We start from the raw sequence: 21,133 nt of genomic DNA on the forward strand, positions 1-21,133 counted from the left end.
AGTCATAATGGCCTGACAGGAACCCTGGCTGTCACGTAAATCTCGTATGTCTTGATGCATGATACTTAGCTTCCATGTGCCTCTGTTTCCTTGCCTATAAACAAAAACTATTGTAGTACCTTCCCTGTAGGGTTGTCATGAAGATGTAATGAGGTGCTATATAGCATTTGATAGAATCTCCATGAGTATTAGCTATTATAACATTATTATAGTTATTAATTGTGTCACAGTTGGCATTTCTATGAACTAGGAAAAGTTTCATTGGATTAAATGCTAGTTATGGAGAAGTCAATGGTTATATGCTAAGCACTTGATCCTATCTGAACTTCCTACCAGTTCATAAGGTAGTTTGTGATCAGAAAAGTCTAGAGTGAGGCTGTACTAGAGAACACAAAGGAAGTAGCACCATTGAAAGCTGTTTTGTCAGTAGGCCTCAGCGACTATGCCTCAACTATGTCTCAAGTGGCCTTCTCTCAGTATCCTTCAAAGGCTCATTTTAGAATGACAAACTACTTAGTTCTGAGAATATATTGCTAGCATATTTCTGATTTGAAATACCTTTCTTTGTCCAAGTCACCACCCACACCCAATATTCTACCACTGAGTTACATCCTGAGTCTGCAAAGTCACTTGAGCCGCCCCTCCAGCCCCACAATTATCTTTTTAACAAGTGGTTGTTGGAAAACTAGCTAACTATATACAAAGAATGAGGTTGGACTCTTCATAGACATGAAAATGGTTTCAAAGTTGGTCAAAGAGCTAAATGTAAAAGGTAGAACTATAAAACTTAGAAAAATAGTAGTAAATCTTCATGAAATTGGATTGGAAAAAAAAGTAGGAATAAATTTAGACTTCACTAAAAGTTAAAAAATTGTGCTTCGAAATAACCAAGAGTTTAAAAAACAATGATGAAAGAAATATTTTCAAGTCATATATCTGATTAAAAGAAATTATATCTAGCCAGGCATTGGTGGCTGATGCCTATAATCCTAGCTACTCAGGAGGCTGAGATCTGAGGATCACGGTTCAAAGCCAGCCCAGACAGGAAAGTCTGTGAGACTTTTTTTTTTGTCAGTTGTGGGGCTTGAACTCGGCCTGGGTGCTGTCCCTCAGCTCTTCAGCTCAAGGCAAGCACTCTACCACTTGAGCTACAGCACCACTTCTGGTTTTCTGGTGGTTTATTGACGATAAGAGTTTCCTGGACTTTCCTGCCTGGGCTGGCTTTGAACCTAGATCCTCAAATCTCAGCTTCCTGAGTAGCTAGGATTACAGGCGTGAGCCACCAGCACCCTGCTTCTTTGAGACTCTTATTTCCAATTAACCACCAGAAAACTAGAAGTGGTGCTGTGGCTCAAGTGGTAGAGCGGTTGCCTTGAGCTAGCTGAAGAGCTGAGGGACAGTGTCCAGGCCCAGAGTTCAAGCCCCACAACTGACCAAAAAAAGAAAAAGAAATTATATCTAGTATATACAAAGAACTCTTACAACTCAATAAATTGTAAAATGATTTTTCAATGGGCAAAGAAATGACCATATGGAAATACATGAAACGATGTTCAATGTCATTAGAGAAATGCAAATCAAAATTACAAAGGAATACTACTTACACATACTAAGATGGCTATAGTGAAAGACTCTAAGTGTTATTGAGGTTATAGAGAAATGGGAACCTTCATGCATTGCTATGCCATAGGAGTGGAAAATGGTGAGCCATTTGTTAAACTTAGTCACCATACGACCCAGCAGTCCCACTCCCAGATATGTAACCAAGTAAATGAAAATATGTTCACATAAAATGTATTTGCTAACACATTTTCATAGCACTATTCAACCTAAATGCCCATCAAGGGATGCTAAGTAACAATATCCATACAATGGAATTATACTCAGAAAAGGAATGAACAATATAGAAGAGCTTTAAAAACAAAAAGTGAATGAAAAAAAGTGAATGAAATCAGTCACAAGCTACTACATATTGGATATATATATAATATGAAAAATGTCTACAAATAAGGAAATTTACATAGAAACAAAAAGTGGGTTAATAGTTGCCCAGAGCCAAGATGGATGATGGCTAATTCTCTTTATGTCAGCAGGGATGGGGAACTTTTTTCTGCTAAGGGCCTTTTGGATATTAATAATGTCATCTGCAGACCATTCAAAATTATCAGTATGGACAGATAGCCTCAGGCAGCAGATAAGAAGCATTCAAGAAGTGTACACATGGGCTGGGAATGTGGCTCAGTGGTAGAGTGCTTGCCTAGCATGCATGAAATGCTGGGTTTGATTCCTCAGTACCAAATAAACAGAAAAAAGCCTGAAGTAGCACTGTGGCTCAAGTGGTAGAGCACTAACCTTGAGCCAAAGTTGCTCAGAGACAGTGCCCAGGCCCTGAGTTCAAGCCCCATGACAGACAAAAAAAGAAGCGTACATGTCTGTCCTATCCTATATCAATGACTTTGGCAGCCTCATACAGCCCACCAACCAGATATTCCCCACCCCTGCTTAAGGTAGTGAAAACTAAAGTTACTTATGATAAAGATTTCACAGCTCCTAATATACCAAGTCATTGAGCTGTATACATCACATAGGTGAGGATTCTATGATATATGAACTTCATCTCAATAAAGACATAACAAGATATAGAGGCCCAATGTTAACAATTGTTTAAAGAACCTTTATCCATATATCTTTATGGATATATATTTGTTCATTCCCCCCACCCCAATCTATACACTTAGTCTATTACCATTTTCTCTGACAGTCTATATTGTGAGATAAGTAAATTCATTCTTGTAAATCACAGTATGTTTAGGAATTCTGTCCAGAATACATTTCTGCATGTGTCCTAAAGCCAGGAGTGCCATATTCTAGACACGTCTGCTGAGCCCTTAAACCCTGGGGGAGATGTGGGGCTTGTAGGAGGTTACCTATTCACAAAGTAGATGAATGCAATGTCTAAGGCGACATTACTGTGAGTCCATCCACTGGCCTTGGCATTTGAAAATGTACAGTGATACCAGGAAAGATCTGCTAGCAAAGGCTTATAACTATGTGTGGTACCAGGACAGTCTGTGAAATGCCCAGTTTCTGGAGACCTTTAAGCTTGATTCCATCCCTCTCAGCTCCTACTTTCCCTGTTCTCTTTTCCCTATGTTAACAGTCTCTGCCCAGGGAGAGACTTGGAAGTCAGGTCTTTCCGCACTGCAGAAGAGACTGGTTGTAGTTCATGTCTGCCAAATGAGCGCCACTGCTTCCCAAAGAGATTACAAGTGTCTGGAGCAGGTGTGATTGTGTGGACAAGGCAGACATCTCCAGAGGAGAAGCTGCAGGTTCTTTGTATGACCTTATTCTGACCACTTAGCTAATGTACCTCCTCCAAGTGGCTAGCTCCTGAGTCAAGTTTTTTTTGTTTGGGTGGGTTTTTTTTTTCCGAGATATGTTCAGTTTCTTGAAAAATAGTAGCCCTAGATAAGGAGATTTTGAGGTGCTCTGGTCACTTGGCCTTCCTGAATGTAGAACGACCTTGTGACTTGCCACATACAGATTGTCCTGTACATTATGGTAACCACAGATTTGGACAGTTTGCCTTTATGAGCTGTGTAATGAAAGCTTCGGACTGTCTCTAATCCCTGTATTCATGTGGGATTCGTTCATTGCAAGTGCCCATTCAATGCAAAAACTATTACCAGCAAGGCTCCCTGACCTTAGACATTTGCTCTTTGTTGTACACAAGCCATCAGGATAGCAGGACAATTGTGGGACGTGCAACAGGCTCCTATGTACCGCAGTCATGTCTGCTACCTACTCACCCTCAAAACCTTCAACTGTCTACCTGACTTCTCGCTGTGTTCTTTTTTGCTCCAGATTTAATGGAAACCTAAATGTAGGCCTAGTCCTTTTCAGCATTCAAGCAAGATTTTCTGAAACCATATGTCTCTGTTTTGAAAGTGGCAAAGCAAAATAGAATTTTTCAAATTATCAGAGCTCCTTTGTGTTTGTTCCCCTGGGACTGCAGCTTTCAGTGTTACTGAGATTTAAAAAAAAAAAAAAACTACCCAAAAAAATGAAAAGAGGAGAGGAGAGAAAGCAGGAAATTGCTCCAGCAAATTACTTAGGCTTTTGTATGAAAATTAGTTTGGGTGATGTTTTCTTTGTTCTTATTATTCTTGGCCCTAGCAAGGAGAGGAGGGTGACCATATTTTGTTTCTTTTTCTTTCATTAAAATTGGAGACTCTTTTATTTGGTCTGTGTGTGGATGAGATCTTCTATATCTCTGCCTTTAAAAGTGCCTTAAAGATAGAACCTTATCCATCAGCGGGGCCTTGTGGGGCCCTGCACCGGCGGGTCCTCCCCTCGCTGGCAGGCCTGTGCTAGGGTGGGAGTCAGGCACACTTGCTGACACACTCCAGCAGCTCCATCCGGATGGCAATGCGGACATGCCAGCCCAGTGGGATCAGTCGGATAAAGCGGGAAATGATGGGGGGCCGCAGCAGGTTCTGGACTGTGGAACTCCGGTCTGAGTTTCCATAGAAAACCTAAAGAGAGGGAGGAGATCCAGTCACCAACACACAAGAAGAAAAGAATGACTCCTGTGTGGAGCTAGCCCCATTGTACAACTACGGAAAATCTTAGAAAATGGTTAAAATACAGAGAAGTTCCAAGTACGCTTTAAATTCTAACCATGAATGTAGCTAGTATAGGGGGTCGGGGAGGGGGGCACCAATGCTGGGGCTTAAACTCTAGTCTTCATGCTCTCAGCTTTTTTCTCAAGGCTGGCACTCTGCCACCTGAGCCACATCACCAGATCCTGTTCATTGCACCTTTGGGGACTATCCAATATGATAGCCACTAGCCACATACATTTCAATGTACATGAACTAAAAACAGAAAAATTCAGTTTCTCACTTTTTTCTTCTTCAGTGCTAGGACAGAACCTAGGGCATTGTGTATACGAAATACATGTATCTCAGCCAACACTGCCCACATTTTAAATGCTCCATAGCTACATGTGGCCAGAGGCTACCATATTGGGCAGTGTGAATAGGAATGTGTCCATCATCACAGGAAGTCCTATTAGATGATGCAGATAGAAAACCCTTGATCCTTATCACAGTTTTCTGGTTTTGTCCTTTGCATTTTGACAAGAAGGTATAAAAGGTGTCACATCACACAAGAGGAATGAATATTCCTATGTTCTAAAGGTATCCAAACTATATTTTCCTGACTGTAAACTTCTAAGGCAAAATTTAAATATATATCTCTACTTTGATACAAGTCACAAATACCTTTTAGACTTGGAAACACGTTTTTACAAACATTAAAAAAAACAACTAGAGAGAAACCAGGTGCTGGTGGCTCAAAAGCCTGTAATTCTAGCTGCTCTGAGCTCGTGATTCAAAGCCAGCCAATGCAGGAAAGTCTGTGAGACTCATGTCCAGTAAACTATCTCCTAAAATAGCACAAAAGTGCCCAGACCCTGAGTTCAAGTAAGTACACACACACACACACACACACACACACACACACACACACACACACCTTAAGGGAAAAATCTGGAAAGGGAAAAGTGGTGACAGAGAGAAAATGGTTTTACTTGGTGATTTTTAGGAATTAAGCTACTGTGGATGTTGGACAGTACAGTACTTCCAGAGAAATCTTCTTGGCACTCTTTCCAGAATTGAGAGTAGTTTTGAGATTGTTTTGTCCCATCACACAGAAATACTTTTTTTCCTGCCATTCATTTTCTCCTGAAAACATCTGCCTGTGACACTTGGCCGTTTCCATGCACAAAGCAGGATGTCTTGGGTGCCTCCCTTTCTTCCCAGTCGCAAGGCCCCATATTGCCCTGTCTAAGCCATGAGTCTGTGCAAATGAGGTGGTAGATGAGGAGTCTGTGGACAGGATCTGCCAGATTGTATGGACTGCCACTTTGAGAGCACCATCAAGATTTTCAGGAGCATGGGGCTTGAAGAAACACTTTCTTTTGGAGAAGCCAACTAATAAGACCAAAAATGAAATTAAGAGTCCAAGTATCCAACCATGAGGTTTCCTATTCTGTCTATACTCCTTGAAACGTCAAGCTATGATATCTTACAGTGCAAATTGTCATCAGGGACTAGAAAATCTTCTGATTCTCAGCACACACATCTACATCTTCTGAACCTGATTAATGTCAAAAAATAACCTGAGGAATTTATTATTCTTTGGCATCCATTTCCAAACTGCTAGCCATTTTCATTTCTAAACATTGCATATGTATATATGTGTGTGTGTGTGTGTGTGTGTGTGTGTGTGTGTGTGTGTGTGTGTGTGTGTAGATAAATGTACATGTATTAAAATCAGGCATCTACTGTGTTTAGACTACGATGAAGGTGACTTTGGTCACAGTTCTCAAAAAGTGTATAGAATATAGAGTTCCAAAAGGCCTAAGTATCTTTGCAAACTGGTGGTATCCTTTTAAGTGTGTGTGTGTGTGTGTGTGTGTGTGTGTGTGTGTGTGTGTGTGTATACTGGTCCTTAGGTTTGTACTCAGGGCCTCAGTGCTGTCCCTGAGCTTTTTTTGTTGTTGTTGTTGCTCAAGACTAGTAGCTCAGCTTTTTTTGGTAGTTAATTGGAGATGAAGAGTTTCATAGAGGGCTGGGAAGTTGGCTCAGTGGTAGAGTGCTTGCCTTGCATGTCTGAGGCCCTGGGTTCGATTCCTCAGCACCACATAAGCAAAAAGCCAGAAGTGGTGCTGTAGCTCAAGTGGTAGAGCGCTAGCCTTGAGCTGAAAAGCTGAAGGACAGCGCCAGGCCCAGAGTTCAGGCCGCACGACTGGACCCCCCCCCCCAAAAAAAAGAAGAGTCTCATAGACTTTCCTGCCCAAGTTGACTTCAACCATAATCCTCAGATCTCAGTGTCTGGTGTAGCTAGAATTACAGGCATAAGCTACCAGTGCCCAGCTTGGTAGTGTCCTTTTAATAAACATTTATGCAGTTAAATGGTTAGTTAACCAGCTAGCCTGCCAACAGTGTCTAGCAGTCAGTAGTAAGGACAGGCCCTATCTGTATCAATAGAGGACTGGCTATCTTCATCAGGAACATACTGAATAGAACCAAGTCTAATCAATGATCCAGTGAAACTGAGAGTCCAACTATCAAGCCTTGAGTCTTCAAGCAACTACATGATGATCTGAGAACTCAGGCAAACATCTCTGGCACAAAACACACACACAGCATTTCTTTCCAAACAGCTGGGCACCAAAGCTACAAGCAGAAAATAAAGAAGCACAGGTGAGCAACATGTGCTCTGACAGCGAGGGTAGGGGTCCAGGGATGAGAGAGAGGGGTCCCAGGGGACGTGAGCCAAACGTGGGTTGGGCTGAGCCCCACTTACCCTGTTGTTTCCAGTCTGATCCTTATAGTAAATCCAGTTGAGGCGCTCATCGGTCCGGTACTGCACGCTATATTTGGTCATCCACTCATCAATGTCACAGCGGCCCTGGGTGAGGATGCCCGAAATCACCTTGATCTCCTTCAGATCTATCTGCAGCCACTGATTACTGTCCTGGAACTTGGAGAGCCAGGCGCACCTGCAGCAAGCACACTGATTCACTTGCAGCCCCTCCCTGTGAGCCCCAGCAAAGAGCCAGCCAAGAATGGCCCTTGAGGGGCCACCAACCCCCAACAGTCTTGTTCCCACTTTGAGGCCTTGACACTAGCTGTTTCCCACTTGTGAGGACTTTTCTTCAGGAAGTTTTCCCTGGCCCTCTCTCACTGAATGTTGAGTTGTGCAACAACCGGCTTATCCTCTCCCTTTCCCCCTTGGAACTTAGTACTTCCTGAAGCCAAATACCTCATCCATCTTTTTCCACTGCTGTACCACAGTCCTTTGTACAACCAAGACATTTGGTCAGTCAAGATTTGTTTTCTGGCAGGGTGCCGGTGGCTCACACCTGTAATCCTAGCTACTCAGGAAGCTGAGATCTGAGAATCATGGTTCAAAGCCAACCCTAGCAGGAAAGTCTGTGAGACTCTTATCTCCAATAAACCTCCAGAAAACTGGAAGTGGCTCTGTGGCTCAAGTGGTAGAGTACTAGCCTTGAGCTGAAGAGCTGAGGGACAGTGCCCAAGCCCAATTAGCTAGAATTACAGGCATAAGTCACTTTGCCTGGCCAGGATTTATTGAATAAGTTTATTCAAATGCTGTATTAGAGCATGTAGTTGTTCAGAGCACATTATTATTATTTTTTGTCAGTTGTGGGGCTTGAACTCTGGGCCTGGGTGCTGTCCCTCAGCTCTTCAGCTCAAGGCTAGCGCTCAATCACTTGAGCCACAGCACCACTTCCAGCTTTTTCTGTTTATGTGGTGCTGAGGAATCGAACCCAGGGCCTCATATATGCAAGGCAAGCACTCTGCCACTGAGCCACCTTCCCAGCCCATCAAAGCCCATTTATTGTATAAGAGAAACAAATCCCACACAGACTACCTGCGCTACTTACCCAAATCCTTGACTGTTGAGCCGGGCCTTATTTGCTGTCCATGAGGAATACCAGCCCACATACTGCTCTGGGTTGGAGCAGGTAATCTGGTCTGGTGTGACCTTCCCTGACTCAAAACCCAGGGGTTTGTGATATGGGCATTCTGGGAAGAAAAGAATAATGCACATTCAAACACTCAAATCATATCCTGTGTGGTAGCATATGGCTGCAATGCCAGCTACGGGGAGGGGACACACTAATTGTGAGGGGGAAGGCAGAAAGGGCAGAAAACACCATCACCTCTCTCTCCTGATCACCTATTTGTGGCATTTTACTTTTTCTTTGGTGTCCCCTCACGACACTCTTGCCATCCATCCGTCTAAAGGTTAGGAGTTGGCTAGAGTCCCAATGACAGTATTCATGGAGTCCTGGGAATACTTGAGAAGTAGCTGAGACTCTAATGTTTGTCCAGATATGGACCCTGCACATACTCTCCAGGGTGGATGACCATCTCTATCTTTGACACTAGGCCTGCCTCTTGGTCTGCAGGCTTCATCCCAGAACAGTTTCCAGGTGACTGCTTCCACCTGGGTGACTCAAAGCTTTTGTGTCCAAAATGTCCACACCTGAACTCTTTGTCATCCATCCTGCTGCCCAGGGCTCTGGGTCTAAGACATTGATACCTCCAAGCCACAAAGGGCGGGAGGCTCGAGCTACTGAGAAGCAGCCTATGGACTCGAATGATCTAGACTTAAAGAGGAATTCACTGACTGTCCAGGGGCAGCCCCAGCTACATCAACAAGCACTCTGGACACCCTCAGGAAACCATCTTGGGACTTTGCAGAAATGTGGCTAAGGGGGTAGGCAGACTTACAAAGAATCTTAAAGGTTGGGTATAGCCTAACCCAGTGTGAGCCCAGGTCTCCCAAGCAGCCCTGGTAAACTCTGGGGCTTTCTTGCCACCCAAAGAGAAGAGAAAGGAACTTCAAAAGGCATGCTTTTAGATAGCTCACAGGCCATAATGACACAGCACTGAAACTGGATTGAGTTGAACTTGGAAGAATAGAAAAATGTGGCATTTCTCATGCACCGTGTGCCATGAAATAAACAGCACTTAGAAAATGGAATAGAGAACACCACAATAGAAAAATGGGGCATTTTCGGGCTCTTCCTCCTATATCTTCCTGCCTAAGGTCCCTTCAAGATCTGCCCCAGGGGCCTCGAGATTGTTTTCTGTCCCCTTCCTGCTCCTTCAACTGGCCAGCTGGACACTTCAGATCTCTACACTTCCCTTGCCTCCAGAGCATCCTGTACACCTGTTGTATATGATGTTTTCTTTAAGGGAAGTATTTGTCAGCTCCTTTGTCGGGCTCACTGTCTACCCTCTGAGCTGCACATTAAGCACTCAACAGATATTGAATGGATGGTGGACAAATAGTACCACCACCTTTTGGATCACCTCTGGGAGCAAGTAGGGAAAATGGCAGAAGCAGCAAGTAGAAAGGCCTATATGAGAGAAGAAATTCCCTGTATATATCCCTGAGAACTCCCTTTGGCCTAATCCAAATACAACTATAAATTGAGAGTGGTAAAAAAAGTATCATCAAAGGCATGAAAGAGATCCTCCTCAGACCCACATGACCTTTCCCAAGTTTCTGCCCCATAGACTTTCTTTTTGTACCTGTTGAATTATTTTGATAGTTATTTCACTCGTAAGGAAAATCAACATCTTTTGTGGCTCACAAAGCTCTTGCAAACTAAATGGATAGTGGTGAATTTATAATGTCTTTTTAATCCAGGCTATCTTGATTTAATGTATTAGGTTCTTTTATTCGTCAATGCTTTCTGGGTTTGTTGCTATTTGGGTCAAACATACTTGCAAGAAGTATTAACGATTGGGGTGCAACCCAGTGGCACAGCCAGCCCTTGCCTAGCATGTGTGATGCTGTGAGTGTGCTATCCTGTACCACAAAAAGCTAACCTAAAGACCCAGGCAATATTTGAAGTCATTCTTGACAAGAGATTCCATAGTTATGAATATTACTATGTATATCTATTTGACTTGAATATATGACATAGTAGAATATGGAAAAATAAAGCATATGGAATTAATCTATGGAAGAACAGATATACACTTGAATATAAAACAGTATAAAATCAGAATTAATTGAAGCATGAGCAAATCATTGTATTTCTTACACCTTTAAATTCCCTCCTACCCTATGACCTACTGTCAGAGGGCCAGGCTAATCTTGGCTCTAATGTGGAAATGGCAGTATTAGTATTTTTAATAGCTTTAGCCAAAGCTTAGGTGGCCATAATGCACCGCACCTTCTGTTCTGTGGGTGTGGTCACTGGGCATTACCAACCAGTGTGCGCCTATAGGTTTTGCTGTCAGCTCTGAGTGCCCCCTCCCAACTGTGCTGATTTTCTAGAGTCTCCTCGATTAAGGCAGACTGATGGCATCACCCAAACTGAAGAGCCAGAAAAGACAAGCTATGTTTTTGACAGTCTGATGAAAATCTCAGTCCCTGAACACACAGGTAACTTCTGGAAGCTTCTTGCTAGTTCTGCTGCTCCTAGATTAAAAAACCAAGTAATCAACCACTTAACAGTGAGTTCAAACCCCACTATAGTCAACCAATAACTACAATAGTAAATAAATGAATTCATCCATGTTTTTGAAAAAATTCTAAGCAACATAAAACATCAGACAGTGAGCTGACTCATGCTCTCAGGGCTTAGTAGAAGGAATAAATGAGATGAAACATCACAATAGCTTGTAGCTGACAGTGAGGGGAAGCAGAGTGCCAGAGCCTGGGTTGCATCAGCAGATGTTTGCAAAGATCAGTGGGGCCTGAATGAGGAAAGCCGAAGGCTCTGTTGACTTCCGAGGGCATTTCCTATATACATTTCACATGCGCTCAGGCAGCCATTAAAACATTGATATCTTTGATCTCATTAATCCTGAAGGATTCTACTTAGAAATGTGTATATAAACTGCTTTCATCATGTACCTATGATGTGCCTGGCACTGACAAGACAGAAATAAAGGCTTCAGCTCCACCTTAGATAAGAACTTAGTGGAAATGTATGCTCTTTTTTGTTGTTGTTGTTGGTCATGGGGCTTGAACTCTCAGCCTGGGCATTGCCCCTCAGCTCTTCAGCTCAAGGCTACTGCTCTACTACTTGAGCCATAACACCACTTCCGGTTTTCTGGTGGTTTATTGGAGATAAAAGAGTCCCATGGACTTTCCTGCCTAGGCTGGCTTTGACCTGTGATTCTCAGATCTCAGCTTCCTGAGTAGTTAGGAGTACAGGTGTGAGCCACTGGTGCCCAGCCCCACCATTTCTTTATGGTGGCTACGGAAGCTATAGGGCAGGTCATGGAACTTGAACCTCATTCTTATTTATTTATTTTATTCATTCACTCATTCATTCATTCATGGTCTTTGTGTAACCCAGCTGGCCGCATCCATTAGATCTTGCACCTCAGCCTCCAAAGTGTAGAGATTACAATGACTGCAAGTAATGTACCACCATACCTGGTTTCCCCATCTGTTTTATGATAAAGTTGTATTGGAACATGGCCATATTTGTGTATTTAGATACTGTCTAAGGCTGTTTCCAAACTACAAGGACAGAACTAAGGAGTTGGGACACGGACCATTTGGTCCACAAAGCCAAATATATTTACTGTTTGGACCTTTACAGACAAAGGTTTCTGGCCCCATTCTTTAGGGAAGATGTTTTTATTAATCAGGATAGACTACATCTGCTGTGGAATAAGTTGTCCTGGAAATTCTGAGGCTTTCACATAACTGGAGGTGTATTTTTCACTCAGGTAATTCGCTGCTGGGCTTGAACAGGTGGTTGTACTGTATTTAATCATCGAGGGACTAAGCTGAAGCAGAAGCTGCTGTGTCAGCAGCTTGCTTCATGATAGGAAAAGGGAGAGCCCAGAGCTGAGAGCTGGCCTTTCAGTGCCTTGCTTGGGAAGAGACCTGCTTGGCTTGGGCTGCTTCTGCTTGTGTGGGAGAAGCACATGGCTGTGTGGTGTGCATCTTGCTATCCCTCCACTGGGCAGAAAAAGAACCAAGCCGCATTCCAGAAGTGATTCATCTGGAATGCAGCTCTGGGTTTTTCTGGCCCTGGAGCCCATGCTCTTTTCAAAGCTCCATACTGCCTATCATTGACTTAATTTTCAATGATTGTACTCTTCCAGTTCCTTGACTGCTGAGTCTCCTCTAAGCACCTCAACTAGGCCTGGTACAGATCTAATAAGTTGTTTCTGAACAATGGCATTAGAACAGTCGGCTGGAGCAGTGGCCAGTGAGATTTGAGACTCAGAGGCTAGCTGTTGAAAAGCCAGAGCTGATCATTCACAGTGTTAATTCATCCAGGCTGGACAAGACTCAATAAAGGACACTTTTGAGCTCATGACCCAAGGAGGGGAGGCCACTCACCTGGGATGCAGTCTAAGGAGATGGCACCTGCAGACCACAGACCATTGGCCCCTCCTTGGCAATCACACTTGCATGGCTTTTGGTCCCAGGGGCCTTCACCTTCATCCTACAAACAATCAGAAAGGTAAAAAGCTAGAACAGTCACAGTCACAGACAACTGGTCAACCCACTAGAGGTTTGTTTTCAAAAGTCACATTTGCTCCTTATCTATCATTCATGGTTGCTTTGTTCTGATGGCAGACTTGTTATTTGAGCCTGGATGCACACAAGTGCCACTCATCTTGGATTCAAAATAAGCAAATGTCTGCCACCAGGGGCAACCATTGGTAACCTTCCAGGGCAATATTCAAGCACTTGGGCATTGGGTACACCTCGGTGCAATGCTAGACTCTTCATATAACTGTGGGGTTTTGTATGTAGGGATTCAATTTTAAAGGCACTGGATTCAGAAATGCACCTGGTTTTCCTTTATTTTCATTAAAACACCAATGTAATTCTTGGGTATTGCTGTATAGCCCTGGGCTATATAGTGACACTCTGCCTTAACCATTGAAAACAATTAACATTGGACAAATATAACAAGAATTCCCAAACACATATGAAGCACTGGACACACAAATGATCATATTAAATTTAAACCCATTTTAAAACATTTTGAAGTTCAGAAAACAGTAAATGAAAAATTCAAAAAATTAAATTAACTAAACTTGGAGCTTGCCTAGATAAAACATGCTATTGCCAGCAGGAGAGAGAAAAAGTGCTTTAAAAATACTTGAAGGCTGTGTGCCAGTGGCTTATACCTGTAATTGTAGCTATTCAAGAGGCTGAGTTCTGAGGACTATGGTTCAAAGCCAGCACAGGCAGGAAATACATGAGACTCTCATTTCCAGTTAACCACCAAAATGCCAGAAGTGGAGCTGTGGCTCAAGAGGGAGAGCACTAACCTTGAGCACAAAAGCCCAGGTACAGTACGTAGGCCCTGAGTTCTAGTCAGGACTGGTACAATTTAAAAAGAGAAAAATAAAAAGATGGGCTGGGATGGTGGTCCAGTGCTTGCATGCATGAGGCCCTGGGTTCAATTCCTCAGCACCACATAAGCAGCAAAAGCCAGAAGTGGCACTGTGGCTCAAGTGGTAGAGCACTAGCCTTGAGATGAGCTGAGGGACAGCACCTAGGCCCAAAGTACAAGCCCCAGGACCAACAAAAAAAAAAAAAAGAAAGAAAAGCTCAGTGGTTGATCACATACTTTAGAGTGGCAAAGCCCTAGATGTCAGCCTTAGAACAGCAAAAAATAACTAATAGTTCAATAATTCAATATATTCATTTTGGCTAAGAAAACTTCAAAAGCAGTATCCACATAAATTCTAGCCTTCTTCCTATAACATACCTCTGTAGATGATAATCCCACTGTGGCTGAGCAAAAGAACAAGAGGGAAAATGAAATCAAGAAAAGAAAAAGAAGTTTGACAAAATCATTTACTACATGAAACAGTGAAGTGATCATTTCCAAATGAATGTTCACAGGCTCCCTTCAGGAGGAAGTCAAGCTAAACACATATCTGCCAGAAAGAAAAAAAAAATCCATAGACGCTAAGAAACTAGGAACAATAGAATGGAACAAAGAATAAGATAAAAGTAATTATTTTGATCATTGTAGAATGTCAATATATATTAATGTAGCAAAGCAGGTAGGAAGTGCCAAGTATATGAATTGTTCAGTTTTTTGCTTTTTGTTTTTTGTCAGTCGTGGGGCTTGAACTCTGGGCCTGGGTACTGTCCCTCAGCTCTTCAGCTCAAGGCAGGCACTCTCTATCACTTAAGCCACTGTGCCACTTCCAGTTTTCTGAATGGTTTATTGGAGATCAGAGTCTCACGGAGTTTCCTGCCTGGATGGCTTTGAACTATGATTCTCATATTCCAGCCTTCTGAGTAGCTAGCATTACAGGTGTGAGGCACTGGCGTCTGGTTTTCACTCATTTTTTTGTCTTGTTTTGCAGTACTGCCATTGAACTCAGAGCCTCATACATGCCCTACCACCCAGCTTCACCCAGCGATCAGGGCTTCATTTCTAAAGGCTCTTAGGCCAAGTAAACTTAGTTCATGGATTTGAATGCTTTTCTCTTGTTGATCTGTCTTTTATCATGGGAGATTTCAATCACGAACCTTAGGATACATGAGGAGAGAAATTTACTTTCTTCCCATTAGAACCAAACCTCCATTTTTTATTTTTAATAAAACAGTTCTCCATGTCCATTGGTGGTCCCTGGAGCGGTGGGTTGGGGGAAATTCAGCCACTGTGCCCCTGTGAGGAGGAAGAGGCCATGAAGGAAGGCCTGGATGCAGAGCTAACTTCTGAGCTTCATCAGATCTGGGAGGATTTCTGGTAGGTCTTATTTTCTTTTCGGTTTCCCCTCCCTAGGAAGCATTTGTCTGCAGGCAGCCTGGGATTGTGAGGTGCCAGAGCTTTATGGAAATGAGCAGAGACAGAAGGAACAGCCAGCATTTTACAGGAAACACTGTCACCAAGGGAGCAGCAACAACGTGGCTGCTGCACTTCCCCAAAATGATTTAACCCTAAAAACCAGAGAACAAAAGCAAGAGCATTTCTTGATGACCACCTAGTTATTGTCATACCAGAAAATAACTTTGTTGGAAGAAGACAAAGAAAAACAGTAGCTTTGCGAGGGAAAATAGAGATTTTGATTATGTGCTTGCACATATTTTCTGTCTGGTTAGATTATTTTCACGAGTCTTGCACATGTTATATGAGATGTCTGCCACTCTCCTGCCTTAGATTTGTGCACTATGAGCTCATACTGTCCTCTTATCCAAAGGGCCACCCTACTGGGAAACCCTTGTTACCACAGCAAGAAAATTCAAGGCTGGCTGACTCTCCAATGAGCCTGACAAGCCCAAGAGGAAAAGTCTGCATTAGAAACTAGAAAAGGCTCTTTTTTTAGTCTCTTTGATGGGATATCACTAGATATGGAGCCTTCCTTCCTGGGGAAATAGATGAAGCTAAGGAGAAAGATGTGGAAGTATGAATGATAGAAACTGTAACCAGCCTCTAATCTACTTGAGAAACATGGGTAAAGCACAGGAGAAAGGCAGGAGACTGTGATGTTGTCCCTCTTGGAAAGAAGGGAAGATTGATTTTGATGTGAAAGTATTACTGTTTTAGGCAGTAGGCTTATTCATGGATAAATCTGTTATCCTTCATGCTTCCACATCGATGAGCCACGAAGACATATGCTAAGCAAGAGACAAAAGACCACATGCCCTATAATTCCATGTAAATGTAACATCCAGAAGAGGCATCTCTATTGAAGCAAGTAGATTTGTGCTTGCCAGGGGCTGGGGGAGGTTGGGAGAGAACAGGGAGTCCCTGTCTAATGTTTAGGGTGAGGGAAAAGTTCTAAAATTAGATTGTATGGGCTCCAAATCTGGAAACTTATTCAAAACTATTGACTTGTACACTTCAAATGAGTGAATTAATTGTGCATAAATTATGTCTCAGTAATGCTTCCTTTTACAAAAATCTGCAGTTCCTAATGGCTGGCACACCTCTAAAGGTGTGGATGGAGGACTCTTTTTGCTTTTATATAATAAAAATGACTATGTAAGGGAAAACACATTTTAATAGAATGGGTGCACTATAAAATCATTATCAACAGAATCTTAAATGTGAAAAGTTAGATAAATAGAAGACTGACTCACTTCTGTGACATTGGCAGTCTCTTACTGTGATGGTGTATGTATTTCCATGTGAACTTTCATCCAGTATGGAAGCCAAAGCAATCCCTTTAGCGTATTTCATGGTACTAAAGAGCTAGTACTAGCAAATAGCAGAAATAGCAGAGAATAATTCAGATCAAGAACCTAGATGAGCCAGAGGCTATTGGCTCACACCTGTAATTGTAACTGCTTTGAAGCTGAGATCTGAGGATCGTGATTCAAAGCCACTCCAGGCAGGAAGTCTGTGAGACTCTTATTTTCAATTAACCACCAAAGTAACCCCACAAACCAAACATGCCAAAATACCCCCCCCGAAACAAACCCACCTGGAAGTGGAGCTGTATCTTAAGTGGTAGAGCACTAGCCTTGAGCAAAAATAGCTTAGAGACAGTGCCCAGGATATGAGTTTAAGCTCTAGTACCAGCACAAAGTAAAAACAAAATGAAACAAACACAAACAGATAAAGGAACCTTGATATATATGTTCCCAATTGTGTTATTGAATGCTTCTATCCTATGTGTGTTGACTTTTTGTCTCTGTCTGGATCATATACTGATTAAGTGCCAGCATACACAAAGCTTTGGAAATTAAGAGTAGACTGTCCTTCGTGCCACTTAACAGGTGTCTTTTGTTATTAACAGCCATGGAAAGTAAAGGTGTAGATAGAAACACACGGAGACTTTTTAGGGGACTTTGTCTCATTTGGGGATCATAGATCTGGGTTGTTAGACTCAAGGGTCTGCCCTGAGTGTCAAGTTCTTCCAAAATGTTCCTCTTGGTGCTGGGGCCTGAAGTCAGGGCCTAGGTTCTGACCCTTAGCTTTTTTGCTTTTTTGGTGCTCTACAACTTGAGCCATGGTTCTAGTTCTCATCAACTGACAGGTTGGATTGCAAACCCATTTGTACAACTGCTTAAAGATAATTTAAAAAATATGCCCTATTGTAGATACTCGAATATAGGTCCTTGAACGTAAGATAAATGAGTAAATGAATCTTTGTGTTCTGTATATTGTGACAGGGTATCAGTTTGAAGCCCAGGGTGCTTGCTGTCTTACTCATGATCTTCCTGCCTCCCTTTCCAAGTGTTGGGATTACATGCATCAGTCACCCTGCCTGAGAAGAAAGCATTTTTAAGGTACTGGAGCTGGAATTCTGGGCCTCACAATTGCTAGGCAAGTACTCTGCCACTGAGCTCAAGCCCAACCTTTCAACCCATTTCTAATGTCTCAAATGAAGCTGTATCTCATAGAGTATTACTAAGCCTTAAAAGAAAATGAAATGACTTTTTCAGGAAGATGGAATGAACTGGCAATCACATTAAATAAGTCATGTTCAAAAAGCCAAACATCTTAAGTTTTCCCTCACTTACAGAATTTAGACCTAAAGGGCTGATGATAACAATAATGGTAATGAGACATGAATGTAAAGAGAGGAACTGTTGGGAGAGTCAGTTGGTAGGAGAAAGGTAGAAAGGAAAGGATTATGATTTTTCTTAGATTCCAGTGGCCAGTTACACTAATCCATATTTAAACTAGAATGACCTTTTGCCCTGCTTTGCCTGACATAGTCCTCATTTACACTTGTTGTCCCAACAGGATTATTTTTTGTGCCAGTCTTGGAGCTTGAACTCAGGGTCTGGGTGCTATCCCTGAGTGCATTTTGCTCAAGTACTCTATCACTTAAGCCACAGTTCCACTTCTAGCTTGCTTTTTTAGTAGTTTATTGAAACTGAGTCTCATGGACTTTTCTGCCCTGCCTGATCCTCAGATCGCAACCTCCTGAATAGCTAGGATTCCATGTGTGAGCCACCAGCACCCAGTCCCAAGAGAATGATTATTAGCGGTATCATCCATCATTAATGATAACTGAGATTGGAAGATGAAATTCTCCAATCAGTTGTTTGACTATAACAGTGTTCAAGAGTTGCATCATGCTTCCTCACTAATCATTGTACTTATACACTTTCTTCTTTCTGTTGGATTTTAAGGATAGTTTAAATTTTCAAAGAATCCATATACAACCTGAAAGTTTCTGAGAATGTAACAACAATTATATCTACTCAAATTAAACATTGGCCATGGATAACACATGTAACCTAAGTAACATGTGTCATTGATAGTTTGTTTTTCAAGTTGCTTTTTTAATTTATCAACAAAATTTTGAATCAAATTGTGATATTAAATATGCAAAAATGCCAGTGGCTGAATTGTACATACCTTTGTAGCCAAACAGAAATAATAACAAGAAGCCTTGTATCGTGGGTGACATTTTCCTTGTCCTTGGCTGCAGCTCTGTCTTACTTCAGTGAAGAGCTGGCCCAGGAGCAGGGGATTAACTTGAGCACTGGATTCACTAAGCATCTTACTTTAGTTCTTAGGTCTTTGCCTGAGCCTCATAAGTTAGCCCATATAGCTACTGGCTGCAACAAGGGAGTCTCCAAGACACTAACATCAGCTGAGCTGGTTTAGCAAGAGAATCATTGCTCTTATTCTGTTTTTAATTGCAAGGGAACAACGGAGGGAAACAGTTATCATCTAAAGACTCAAGCTTTGCTCCTTTCTCTGCCATCATTTTCCTAAGGCCACCTTGAACAATTTCCTGCTAGCTAAAGGCTAACATTCTTATGTATGGACATGCCATAGTCTCTCCTATGTCATCATGTTCATTTCTTTCCACTGAGGAAAATACTCAGTTTGGTGGTGGGAGGGGCAGCTATGCAAAAAGATGTGCAATACTAGTGGCTTATTCCTGTCATGCTAGCTACTCAGTGTGCTGAGATCTAAGGATGGAGGTTTGAAGCCAGCCTGGGCGGACAAACCCTAGAGCTTCTTAATGCCAATTAATCACCAAAAGGCTGGAACTGGTATTGTGTCTCAAGTAGTAGAGTACTAGCCTTGAGTAAAAAAGTGAAGGAACAGTGCCCAGGCCCTGAGTTTCAAGCCCACTATTGGCTCGTGCATACACACACACACACACACACACACACACACACACACACACACACACTAAAGTTGATAGGAGTGGAAAAGGGAATGGTAGATTGAAGGGTACATTTTCACTTTTGCAAGATAAAAATGTCCTGGAGATCTGTTTACATAAGTCATTTTGAATATATATGTAGCATTAGTTTCTAGTTAAGACGGTTTAAAAAAGAATATACTTGATTGTTAATCTGAAAAATTACCTATTACACGCTTCTGTCAGAAAAAGATGCAACTTTATACAGGGTCTAAGCAAAATTATATTGAAAGGGGCTAAAAAAAAACCTGGAGTTTCCCCTTCAACTTTCAGTTCTTTTGCCCACCATCCCACCCTTGACCACACTCTCCCACACCTCTGGACCCCAACAACTTCCCTTTATTCCTCATCTCAAATATGTGGAAGGCCAATACTAAAAAAGAAAAAAGTACCCCCTAAGCAATGCTATAATGCAGTACTAAAAAGCAAAACAAAGAACAAAGAACACCTCAAAACCAACAAAATCACCAACAATTTCAGGCGTCTGGGCATTTAGTCAGCATTTGTTGGATGTCTATAAGCCTGACATTAGGATTCTAGTATTCCACTAACGCCACTCCTGTGTTAAAAAGGAAATGATTGTATTTTCTTTCTGCTATGTACTTTAGCATTTAATGCAATATAAACCCTTAATCACAATCATAACTATAATAGCAATCAACTTTTAATCATTCAAACCCAGTCAAAACGCGGCTGCAGCCATACAGATTTGGCTAAGGGTTAGGGGAGTCAGTCTGTTGTGCTTCCAGGGAAAGATCTCCTGCAAGTGCGGCCCAGGAGCTATAGCATTTTCTGAAGGCACCTGGGGATATTGGGCATGAGATGGAACTGAGCTAGTCCCGCCTCCATCCTCAGCGATTTCTCAGGTCCTACAATTGTTCCAAAAGGTGTCAGTTAGCTCCTGCGCTAAAAAAAAAAAAAAAAAAAAAAAGTTCAAATGTATTTAAATCAGCAAAAAAGGGGAATGAAGACAAACATTCTCTGTAATCGAGGTGGTCTATGGATATTTAATACAAAAAGTGACTACCGCAAGTCATGGTCCCACTGGGGCTCGAACCCAGGACCTTCTGCGTGTAAAGCAGACGTGATAACCACTACACTATGGAACCTTGTTGCAAAGCGGCTTTGCAGATGGCGTTCTTATAGAGTTACCTAACACCCTGCGTTTCTCAGAACCGCCCCCACGCTCTCCGCTTGCCTTAGCTCCGCCCCTCCTTGCCTCAGGCGCCAAATTCGTTTGCAGGAGGATTCGGATCCCAGGCTTCTGAAACCAAAGGGGTCTCGTCTTTCCTGTACCTCAAGAGTCACCGCCGCCGCCGCCTGTGGCCAGGGCTGGTTCAGCCCCCAGCTCAGCCTCCTGGGCCCCTCCTGCCCCCCTCCCCAAACTTTCCCTCAGCCCAGGCATCAGGAAGGGTGGAAGTGGGCCCGCCTTGCCAGAACACAGGCGCCTTCTGGAA

At 42.5% G+C, this 21,133-nt stretch overlaps 1 protein-coding gene and 1 non-coding gene across 2 annotated transcripts; both read right to left on the minus strand.

Annotated features, from left to right (window-relative positions):
- Nucleotides 1-4,350: 4,350 nt before the first annotated feature.
- On the minus strand, nucleotides 4,351-18,935 carry Rs1 (retinoschisin 1). Its single transcript, XM_013032149.1, has 6 exons — nucleotides 18,875-18,935; nucleotides 14,312-14,337; nucleotides 12,925-13,030; nucleotides 8,480-8,621; nucleotides 7,375-7,570; nucleotides 4,351-4,535 (listed from the first exon to the last, which is right to left on the minus strand). The coding sequence occupies exons 1-6, from the start codon at nucleotides 18,924-18,926 to the stop codon at nucleotides 4,383-4,385; spliced, it is 675 nt and encodes a 224-aa protein (XP_012887603.1). The 5' UTR covers nucleotides 18,927-18,935; the 3' UTR covers nucleotides 4,351-4,382.
- Nucleotides 18,936-20,712: 1,777 nt separating this feature from the next.
- Nucleotides 20,713-20,785, minus strand: Trnav-uac. The gene has a single exon. It is a non-coding gene; the product is annotated as a tRNA-Val (tRNA).
- Nucleotides 20,786-21,133: the final 348 nt, after the last annotated feature.

Source organism: Dipodomys ordii, unplaced genomic scaffold, assembly GCF_000151885.1.
Source record: "Dipodomys ordii isolate 6190 unplaced genomic scaffold, Dord_2.0 Scaffold150, whole genome shotgun sequence".
Classification (NCBI taxonomy): domain Eukaryota; kingdom Metazoa; phylum Chordata; class Mammalia; order Rodentia; family Heteromyidae; genus Dipodomys; species Dipodomys ordii.

Excerpts from the sequence above, each read along its gene's own strand:
- Rs1 (XM_013032149.1), bottom strand. The coding sequence starts at position 18,926 with ATGTCACCCACGATACAAGGCTTCTTGTTATTATTTCTGTTTGGCTAC. Across the intron at positions 7,571-8,479 it reads CTCAACAGTCAAGGATTTGG|GTGCGCCTGGCTCTCCAAGT; the intron begins GTAAGTAGCGCA and ends TGCTTGCTGCAG. Across the intron at positions 4,536-7,374 it reads ATCAGACTGGAAACAACAGG|GTTTTCTATGGAAACTCAGA; the intron begins GTAAGTGGGGCT and ends CCCTCTCTTTAG.